Here is an 11,787-nt window from a genome sequence, read left to right on the forward strand (position 1 = left end):
CAGTGTAATAGTTGATGTAGTACATGTAGTAGTTGGTGGTGAAGTGTACTATATTAGTTGATGTAGTACATGTAGTAGTTGTTGGTGAAGTAGTGTAATAGTTGATGCAGTACATGTAGTAGTTGGTGGTGAAGTGTACTATATTAGTTGATGTAGTACATTGTAGTACATGTAGTAGTTGGTGTAGTAGTAATGTACTAGTAAATGTAATACATGTAGTAGTTGGTGTAGTAGTGTAATAGTTGATGTAGAGTACATGTAGTAGTAGTTGGTGTGGTAGTGTTATAGTTGATGTAGTACATGTATTTGCTGGTGGTGAGGTAGTGTAATAGTTGATGTAGTACATATAGTAGTAGTTGGTGTGGTAGTGTTATAGTTGATGTAGTACATGTATTTGCTGGTGGTGAGGTAGTGTAATAGTTGATGTAGTACATGAAGTAGTTTGTGGTGTAGTAGTGTAATAGTTGTTGTAGTACATGTAGTAGTTGGTGGTGAAGTAGTATAATAGTTGATGTAGTACATGTAGTGTAGTACAATTAGCAGTAGTTGTTGGTGAAGAAGTGTCATAGTTGATGTAGTACATGTAGTAGATGTTGTAGTAGTGTAATAGTTGATGTAGTCCATATAGTAGTAGTTGGTGTGGTAGTGTTATAGTTGATGTAGTACATGTATTTGCTGGTGGTGAGGTAGTGTAATAGTTGATGTAGTACAAGTTGTATCTGGTGGTGTAGTATTGTACTAGTAAATGTAGTAGTTAGTGGTGGTGCAGTATTGTAATAGTTGATGTAGAACATGTAGTAGTTGGTGTAATAGTGTAATAGTTGATTTAGTACATGTAGTAGTTGGTGGTGTGGTAGTGTAATTGTTGATGTAGCACATGTAGTAGTTGGTGTAGTAGTGAAATAGTTGATGTAATACATGTATTTGTTGGTGTGGTAGTGTAATAGTTGATGTAGTGCATATAGTAGTAGTTGGTGTGGTAGTGTTATAGTTGATGTAGTACATGTAGTTGCTGATGGTGAAGTAGTGTAATAGTTGATGCAGTACATGTATTAGTTGGTGATGAAGTAGTGTAATATTTCATGTAGTACATGTAGTAGTTGGTGTCGTAGTGAAATAGTTGATGTAGTACATGTAGTAGTAGTAGTAGTTGGTGTGTCAGTGTTATAGTTGATGTAGTACATGTAGTTGCTGGTGGTGAAGTAGTGTAATAGTTGTTGTAGTACATGTAGTAGCTGGTGGTGAAGTAGTGTAATAGTTCATGTAGTACATGTAGTAGTTTGTTGGTGTAGTAGTGTAATAGTTGATGTAGTCCATATAGTAGTAGTTGGTGTGGTAGTGTTATAGTTGATGTAGTACATGTAGTTGCTGATGGTGAAGTAGTGTAATAGTTGATGCAGTACATGTAGTAGTTGGTGATGAAGTAGTGTAATATTTGATGTAGTACATGGAGTAGTTGGTGTGGTAGTGTAATTGTTGATGTAGCACATGTAGTAGTTGGTGTAGTAGTGTAAAAGTTGATGTAGTACAATTAGTAGTAGTTGTTGGTGAAGAAGTGTAATAGTTGATGTAGTACAGGTAGTAGTTGGTGGTGTAGTAGTGTAATAGCTGATGTAGTACATATAGTAGTAGTTGGTGTGGTAGTGTTATAGTTGATGTAGTACATGTAGTTGCTGATGGTGAAGTAGTGTAATAGTTGATGCAGTACATGTAGTAGTTGGTGGTGAAGTAGTGTAATTGTTGATGTAGTACATTTAGTAGTTAGTGGTGGTGTAGTATTGTACTAGTAAATGTAGTATATGTAGTAGTTGATGGTGTAGTAGTGTAATAGTTGATGTAGAGTACATGTAGTAGTAGTTGGTGTGGTAGTGTTATAGTTGATGTAGTACATGTATTTGCTGGTGGTGAGGTAGTGTAATAGTTGATGTAGTACATATAGTAGTAGTTGGTGTGGTAGTGTTATAGTTGATGTAGTACATGTAGTTGCTGATGGTGAAGTAGTGTAATAGTTGATGTAGTACAAGTTGTATCTGGTGGTGTAGTATTGTACTAGTAAATGTAGTATATGTAGTAGTTGATGGTGTAGTAGTGTAATAGTTGATGTCGTACATGTAGTAGTTGGTGTAGTAGTGAAATAGTTGATGTAATACATGTATTTGTTGGTGTGGTAGTGTAATAGTTGATGTAGTACAAGTTGTATCTGGTGGTGTAGTATTGTACTAGTAAATGTAGTAGTTAGTGGTGGTGCAGTATTGTAATAGTTGATGTAGAACATGTAGTAGTTGGTGTAATAGTGTAATAGTTGATTTAGTACATGTAGTAGTTGGTGTAGTAGTTGGTGTAGTAGTAATGTACTAGTAAATGTAATACATGTAGTAGTTGGTGGAGTAGTGTAAAAGTTGATGTAGTACATGTAGTAGTTGATGGAGAAGTAGTATAATAGTTGATGTAGTACACGTAGTAGTTGTTGGTGAAGTAGTGTAATAGTTGATGTAGTACAAGTTGTATCTGGTGGTGTAGTATTGTACTAGTAAATGTAGTACATGTGTAGTTGGTGTAGTAGTTGGTGTAGTAGTAATGTACTAGTAAATGTAATACATGTAGTAGTTGGTGTAGTAGTGAAATAGTTGATGTAATACATGTATTTGTTGGTGTGGTAGTGTAATAGTTGATGTAGTGCATATAGTAGTAGTTGGTGTGGTAGTGTTATAGTTGATGTAGTACATGTAGTTGCTGATGGTGAAGTAGTGTAATAGTTGATGTAGTACATGAAGTAGTTTGTGGTGTAGTAGTGTAATAGTTGCTTTAGTACATATAGTAGTAGTTGGTGTGGTAGTGTTATAGTTGATGTAGTACATGTATTTGCTGGTGGTGAGGTAGTGTAATAGTTGATGTAGTACATATAGTAGTAGTTGGTGTGGTAGTGTTATAGTTGATGTAGTACATGTAGTTGCTGGTGGGGAAGTAGTGTAATAGTTGATGTAGTACAAGTAGTTGGTGGTGTAGTAGTGTAATAGCTGATGTAGTACATATAGTAGTAGTTGGTGTGGTAGTGTTATAGTTGATGTAGTACATGTAGTTGCTGTAGTAGTTAGTGGTGGTGTAGTATTGTAATAGTTGATGTAGAACATGTAGTAGTTGGTGTAATAGTGTAATAGTTGATTTAGTACATGTAGTAGTTGGTGGTGTAGTAGGTAGGTGAAGTGTACTATATTAGTTGATGTAGTACATGTAGTAGTTCTTGGTGTAGTAGTGTAATAGTTGATGTAGTACAAGTTGTATCTGGTGGTGTAGTATTGTACTAGTAAATGTAGTACATGTGTAGTTGGTGTAGTAGTTGGTGTAGTAGTAATGTACTAGTAAATGTAATACATGTAGTAGTTGGTGGAGTAGTGTAAAAGTTGATGTAGTACATGTAGTAGTTAGTGGTGGTGTAGTATTGTACTAGTAAATGTAGTAGTTAGTGGTGGTGCAGTATTGTAATAGTTGATGTAGAACATGTAGTAGTTGGTGTAATAGTGTAATAGTTGATTTAGTACATGCAGTAGTTTGCTGGTGGTGAAGTAGTGTAATAGTTGATGTAGTACATGTAGTAGTAGTTGGTGTGTCAGTGTTATAGTTGATGTAGTACATGTAGTTGCTGGTGGTGAAGTAGTGTAATAGTTGTTGTAGTACATGTAGTAGCTGGTGGTGAAGTAGTGTAATAGTTGTTGTAGTACATGTAGTAGCTGGTGGTGAAGTAGTGTAATAGTTGATGTAGCACATGTAGTAGTTGGTGAATTAGTGTTATAGTTGATGCAGTACATGTAGTAGTTGGTGGTGAAGTAGTATATTAGTTGATGTAGTACATGTAGTAGTTGTTGGAGTAGTATTGTAATAGTTGATGTAGTACAAGTAGTAGTTGATGGCGCAGAATTGTACTAGTAAATGTAGTACATGTAGTTGCTGGTGGTGAAGTAGTGTAATAGTTCATGTAGTACATGTAGTAGTTGGTGAATGAGTGTTATAGTTGATGTAGTACATGTAGTAGATTGTGAATTAGTGTTATAGTTGATGTAGTGCATGTAGTAGTTGGTGAATTAGTGTTATATTTGATGTAGTACATGTAGTAGTTGGTGTTGTACTGTAATAGTTGATGTAGTACATGTAGTTGTTGGTGAATTAGTGTTATAGTTGATGTAGTGCATGTAGTAGTTGGTGAATTAGTGTTATATTTGATGTAGTACATGTAGTAGTTGGTGAACTAGTGTTATAGTTGATGTAGTACATGTAGAAGTTGTTGGTGTAGTAGTATTGTACTAGTAAATGTAGTACATGTAGAAGTTGTTGGTGTAGTAGTATTGTACTAGTAAATGTAATACATGTAGTAGTTGGTGGTGAAGTAGTATTGTACTAGTAAATGTAATACATGTAGTAGTTGGTGGTGAAGTAGTATATTAGTTGATGTAGTACATGTAGTAGTTGTTGGTGTAGTAGTATTGTACTAGTAAATGTAGTACATGTAGTAGTTGGTGAAGTAGTGTAATAGTTGATTTAGTACATGCAGTAGTTGGTGTGGTAGTGAAATAGTTGATGTAGTACAAGTAGTAGTTGATGGTGCAGAATTGTACTAGTAAATGTAGTACATGTAATAGTTGTTTGTGTAGTAGTGTAATAGTTGATGTAGTACATGTAGTAGTTGGTTGTGAAGTAGTGTAATAGTTGATGTAGTTCATTTAGTAGTTGTTGGTGTAGTATTGTAATAGTTGATGTAGTACAAGTAGTAGTTGATGGTGCAGAATTGTACTAGTAAATGTAGTACTGTATCTGGTGGTGTAGTATTGTACTAGTAAATGTAGTACATGTAGTAGTTGGTGGTGTAGAAGTGTAATAGTTGATGTAGTACAAGTAGTTGTTGGTGTAGTAGTATTGTACTACTAAATGTAGTGCATGTAGTAGTTGGTTGTGAAGTTGTGTAATAGTTGATGTAGTACAAGTAGTTGTTGTTGGTGTAGTAGTGTAATAGTTGATGTAGTACATGTAGTAGTTGGTTGTGAAGTAGTGTAATAGTTGATGTAGTACATGTTGTAGTTTGTGGTATGTAGTAGTGTACATTTGTTTGTTGTTGTATTTTTTATATGTTTGCTATTATCAATAATTACAGGGAATTTGATTGTGTTAATAATTACAGAATTTAGTTAATATACCGATATTTTCGAAACACATCAGAAATCCTGCCTGACTAACGCTGTCATCAAAGTGAAAGTCCACTACTACAGGACTTTCTAGATCTATCACTGTTTCGCTTTGGAGCTCTCTGTCGCACTCCGGTTGCCCCATTATACCTCGAACTGAAATATACATATCAATTAAAGAAATATAAAGAACAAGCAACTATAAGCTTTCTAGAAAGACGTACACAAGATAATTATTGAAAACAATAAGGGGCAATTCTGGTCACCTCTTAATATCCAAAGGGACATGAAATGACTAGAAAGTACATTTGTATATAAAAAGACGGGATACACACAAGGAACAGATAATTATCTATAAGGGGACACACAAGGAACAGATAACTATATATAAGGGGACACACATGGACCAGATAAATATCTATAAGGGGACACACAAAGACCAGATAATTATCTATAAGGGGACACACAAGGACCAGATAATTATCTATAAGGGGACACACAAGGACCAGATAAATATCTATAAGGGGACACACAAAGACCAGATAATTATATATAAGGGGACACAGAAGGACCAGATAATTATCTATAAGGGGACACACAGGGACCAGATAATTATCTATAAGAGGACACCCAAGGATCAGGTAATTATCTATAAGGGGACACACAAGGACCAGAAAAATATCTAAAAGTAGACACAAGGACGAGATAATTATCTATAAGGGGACACACAAGGACGAGATAATTATCTATAAGGGGACACACAAGGACGAGATAATTATCTATAAGGGGACACACAAGGACCAGATAAATATCTATAAGGGGACACACAAGGACCAGATAATTATATATAAGGGGACACAGAAGGACCAGATAATTATCTATAAGGGGACACACAGGGACCAGATAATTATCTATAAGAGGACACCCAAGGATCAGGTAATTATCTATAAGGGGACACACAAGGACCAGAAAAATATCTAAAAGTAGACACAAGGACGAGATAATTATCTATAAGGGGACACACAAGGACGAGATAATTATCTATAAGGGGACACACAAGGACGAGATAATTATCTATAAGGGGACACACAAGGACCAGATAAATATCTATAAGGGGACACACAAGGACCAGATAATTATATATAAGGGGACACAGAAGGACCAGATAATTATCTATAAGGGGACACACAGGGACCAGATAATTATCTATAAGAGGACACCCAAGGATCAGGTAATTATCTATAAGGGGACACACAAGGACCAGAAAAATATCTAAAAGTAGACACAAGGACGAGATAATTATCTATAAGGGGACACACAAGGACGAGATAATTATCTATAAGGGGACACACAAGGACGAGATAATTATCTATAAGGGGACACACAAGGACCAGAAAAATATCTAAAAGTAGACACAAGGACCAGATAAGTATCTATAAGGGGACACACAAAGACCAGATACTTATCTATAAGATGACACAAGGACGAGATAATCATCTATAGAGGCCACCCAAGGATCAGGTAATTATCTATAAGAGGACACACAAGGACCAGAAAAATATCTAAAAGTAGACACAAGGACCAGATAATTATCTATAAGGGGACACACAAGGACCAGAAAAATATTTAAAAGTAGACACAAGGACGAGATAATCATCTATAAGAGGACACACAGGGACCAGATAAATATCTATAAGTGGACACACAGGGACCAGATAAATATCTATAAGGGGACACATAAAGACCAGATAAATATATATAAGGAGACACACAGGGACCAGATAATTATCTATAAGGGGACACACAAGGACCAGATAAATATCTATAAGTAGACACAAGGATGAGATAATCATCTATAAGAGGACACACAGGGACCAGATAATTATCTATAAGGGGACACACAAAGACCAGATAAATATCTATAAGTAGACACAATGTCGAGATAAATATCTATAAGTGGACACACATGGACCAGCCAGATACTTATCTATAAGGGGACACACAAGGACCAGATAATTATCAATAAGAGGACACACAGGGACCAGATAAATATCTATAAGTAGACACACAGGGACCAGATAAATATCTATAAGGGGACACATAAAGACCAGATAAATATATATAAGGAGACACACAGGGACCAGATAATTATCTATAAGGGGACACACAAGGACATGATACTAATCTATAAGGAGACACACAGGGACCAGATAATTATCTATGAGTAGACACAAGTACGAGATAATCATCTATAAGTGGAAACGCAGGGACCAGATAATCATCTATAATGGGACACACAGGGACCAGATACTTATATATAAGGGGACACACAAAGACCAGATACTTATCTATAAGTGGACACACTGGGACCAGATAATTATCTATAAGGGGACACGCAAAGACCAGATAGATAGATATAAGTAGCACAAGGACAAAATAATTATCTATACGGGGACACACAAAGACCAGATACTTATCTATAAGGGGACACACAGCGACCAGATAATTATCTATAAGTAGACACAATGTCGAGATAAATATCTATAAGTGGACACAAGGATGAGATAATCATCTATAAGAGGACACACAGGGACCAGATAATCATCTATAATGGGACACACAGGGACCAGATACTTATATATAAGGGGACACACAAGGACCCGATAAATATCTATAAGTGGACACACTGGGACCAGATAATTATCTATAAGGGGACACGCAAAGACCAGATAGATAGATATAAGTAGCACAAGGACAAAATAATTATCTATACGGGGACACACAAAGACCAGATAATTATCTATAAGTAGACACAATGTCGAGATAAATATCTATAAGTGGACACAAGGATGAGATAATCATCTATAAGAGGACACACAGGGACCAGATAATTATCTATAAGGGGACACACAAAGACCAGATAAATATCTATAAGTAGACACAATGTCGAGATAAATATCTATAAGTGGACACACATGGACCAGCCAGATACTTATCTATAAGGGGACACACAAGGACCAGATAATTATCAATAAGGGGACACAAGGACCAGATAGATATCTATAAGTAGACACAAGGACCAGATAATTATCTAAAAGGGGACACACAGGGACCAGATAATTATCTATAAAGGGACACACAAGGACCAGATAATTATCTATAAGGGGACACACAAGGACCAGATAAGTATCTATAAAGGGACACAATGATCAGATAATTATCTATAAGGTGACACAAGGATCAATAAGTATCTATAAGGGGACACACAAGGATCAATAAGTATCTATAAGGTGACACAAAAGGACGAGATAAATATATATAAGGAGACACACAGGGACCAGATAATTATTTATAAGGGGACACATGGACCAGATAATTATCTATAAAGTGAAACACAAGGACCAGATACATTTCTCTTAATGTGACACACGAAGACCAGATAATTATCTATAAGGTGACACACAAGGACCAGATAATTATCAATAAGGGGACACAAGTACGAGATAAATATCTATAAGTGGACACAAGGACCAGATAATTATCTATAAGGGGACACACAGGGACCAGATATTTATATATAAGGGGACACACAAGGACCAGATAAATATCTATAAGTGGACACACTGGGACCAGATAATTATCTATAAGGGGCCACGCAAAGACCAGATAATTATCTATAAGGGGACACACAAGGACCAGAGACATTTCTCTAAATGTGACACACAAAGACCAGATAATTATCTATAAGATGACACACAAGGACCAGATACATTTCTCTTAAGGTGACACACAAAGATCAGATAATTATCTATAAGGTGACACACAAGGACCAGAGAATTATCTATAAGGTGACACACAGGGACCAGATAATTATATATAAGGGGACACACAAGGACCAGATAAATATATATAAGGGGACACACAGGGACCAGATAATTATCTATAAGGGGACACACAAGGACCAGATACATTTCTCTAAATGTGACACACAAAGATCAGATAATTATCTATAAGGTGACACACAAGGACCAGATAATTATCAATAAGGGGACACAAGTACGAGATAAATATCTATAAGTGGACACAAGGGCCAGATAATTATCTATAAGGGGACACACAGGGACCAGATAATTATATATAAGGTGACACACAAGGACCAGATAATTATCTATAAGGGGACACACAAGGACCAGATACATTTCTCTAAATGTGACACACAAAGACCAGATAATTATCTATAAGGTGACACACAAGGACCAGATACATTTCTCTTAAGGTGACACACAAAGATCAGATAATTATCTATAAGGTGACACACAAGGACCAGATAATTATCTATAAGAGGACATACAAGGACCAATAAGTATCTATAAGAGGACACAGGGACCAGATAATTATCTATAAGGTGACACACAAGGACCAGATAAATCATCTCTAAGGTGACACACAAAGACCAGATAATTATTTATCAGGGTACACAAAAGTTAGAGTCTCTTCTTATCGTTTGAGTGTTGAGGTAGGCCGTTGGCACAGACAATTATGAGACAATAACATATTATTGATCAGGGGACTTTATGAATTTTTGAATATCTGTAAACAGACACACAGGACGAAATACTATCTAAAGGGACACACTCTTTGAACATTGTTGGTATAAAACAATGTTTGGTATTAACATAAATATTTAATTAACGATTCAAACAGGAATCTGATACTTTTTTCACAATGGACAACTTTACCAACTCGACATTCTCTGCAATATACATTAAAACTTACCAGTGATCGACAAGAAATCAGCGTCTGTACAGGTGCTTTCAGCCTCTAGGTGAAAGAAAGACATGGTGTACTTGATTTTTCCACCTGTCTGAATTGTCCATTTACAATTTGTTTCTGTTCTGTAAATGAACAAAAAACACCTCGGTAATCTAAGTAAAGGCGATTCGTCTTTTACTTGGTACACATTCCTAAGTAAACCATGTGTTATCGTTATCTTGCTAGGTCGAGACTGTTTTCTACACCAACACATACATCAGGAATTCTACAAGAGGAAGGGCACATGCTACACCAAACGTATCGGACTGTCCAATGAGGAAGGGCACATGCTATACCAAACTTATCGGACTGTCCAATGAGGAAGGACACATGCTTCACCAAACGTATTGGACTGTCCAATGAGGAAGGGCACATGCTACACCAAACGTATTGGACTGTCCAATGATGAAGGGCACATGCTACACCAAACGTATCGGACTGTCCAATGACTCAGGGGTCGACACTAACGGTAGACCGGAGGACCGGGTCCACCAAAATCTTGGACGGTCCACTTAATCTCCAAAGCTGGTAGACCGCCGGTCCACCACATATTACTTGATTAGTGTATATATATTTGGAATATTGTTCAGAAATATACTAATAAAGACTTTATTTCCTTCGCCAGCGAGCCGTAAAATCCTATCTGGTTAAAAAATGTATCGTATTTTCGTGTTGTTAACCCGCTAAAAGTTGTCGTTATCATTCTTGGACGAGTGAAGTGCGTGAATCCGCTTGCGGTAAGTCGGAATCTTTTCAGCATTTGAGTCGCTTGCGGTATAGTTTGCCGCTATTATAAGCACTAAAATGACGATGACGTCACGATCACGGTGGTCAACCGATAAATGAAGGTAAACTTAGTCTCACAATTTTGTGTTACGTTTTGATTTCTATCGTATTCTATAGCGTATATCGTTAAGGTGATCGTGTCCGTCGATTAACTTAGTATCTGTACTAGACTAGTACCGTATCGCCTGTGTCGCGATTTTTAAATGGCTTGGTTTACAACCACTGGCAAAAAAATAGTTAAAAACTTCAACAGAACAAAAACAACACGAAGTTTGTATGGGCAACAAAAAGGATGATATCCTTTAGGGAGTCATGGAAAATCGTTTACATGGCTCAATAATGATACTGACACAAACTTAATGAAATGTGGGGTATCGTGCACTCAGAAGATGATTCCAAAATGTCCAGGAAGGATTGAATAGAGTTGCAACAAAATACGTAAAGACTACTGTTGGGGCAAATTTGTTTGACATTCTGACTGTATATTGAGATAAAGATCATATAAAAAAGGTATAATACTATAAAAAAGTATATTATTTTATCCTTATTTTTTCATATGATCTTTATCTCAATTTACAGTCAGAATTTCAAACACCTTTGGATGGGAGCTATGTAAAAAAAAAAACAAGGAGAAAATTGTTCCATGTTTCTGTGTCATTTACTAAAACTTGATCATAAATGGAAAAAATAAAAAAAATAAGGAGAAAAAGCAAGTTTTTTACAGAAAATTAAAAAACCTTCATTATTTGTTTAAAACCCTCAGATGCCAGGATTTTGCATCTAGCTTTTAAAAAAATTCGGGGGAGGACCCCCATACCCCCCTCTTATTCAGGAGGGGGGTTACCCCCTCCCGAACCCACCCCCCACTCCTCGCTACGCTCGTCGACCGGGGCGCAAAGCGCCCCAGATCTGAGAATATTATTCAGGTCCACCAGAAATTAACCAGGTCCACCAGATCAAGAGAGCAGGTGGACCTGCGGTCCACCACCTATTAAAAGTTAGTGTCAACCCCTGA

General features: G+C 36.5%; 1 protein-coding gene across 1 annotated transcript in view; it reads right to left on the bottom strand.

The window, feature by feature from the left end:
* Positions 1 to 5,168: 5,168 nt before the first annotated feature.
* Positions 5,169 to 11,787, bottom strand: part of LOC110463010 (dorsal-ventral patterning tolloid-like protein 1) — a gene marked incomplete at its 3' end in the record, with an annotated part of 39,107 nt that continues 32,488 nt past the window's right edge. The window contains exons 7-8 of the mRNA XM_021517323.1: positions 9,951 to 10,069; positions 5,169 to 5,330 (exon numbers count right to left, since the gene is read on the bottom strand). Of these exons, the coding sequence (XP_021372998.1) occupies positions 5,169 to 5,330; positions 9,951 to 10,069 (281 nt within the window). The remainder of the gene's footprint in view (positions 5,331 to 9,950; positions 10,070 to 11,787) is intronic.

Source organism: Mizuhopecten yessoensis, unplaced genomic scaffold, assembly GCF_002113885.1.
Source record: "Mizuhopecten yessoensis strain PY_sf001 unplaced genomic scaffold, ASM211388v2 scaffold10853, whole genome shotgun sequence".
NCBI classification, from domain to species: domain Eukaryota; kingdom Metazoa; phylum Mollusca; class Bivalvia; order Pectinida; family Pectinidae; genus Mizuhopecten; species Mizuhopecten yessoensis.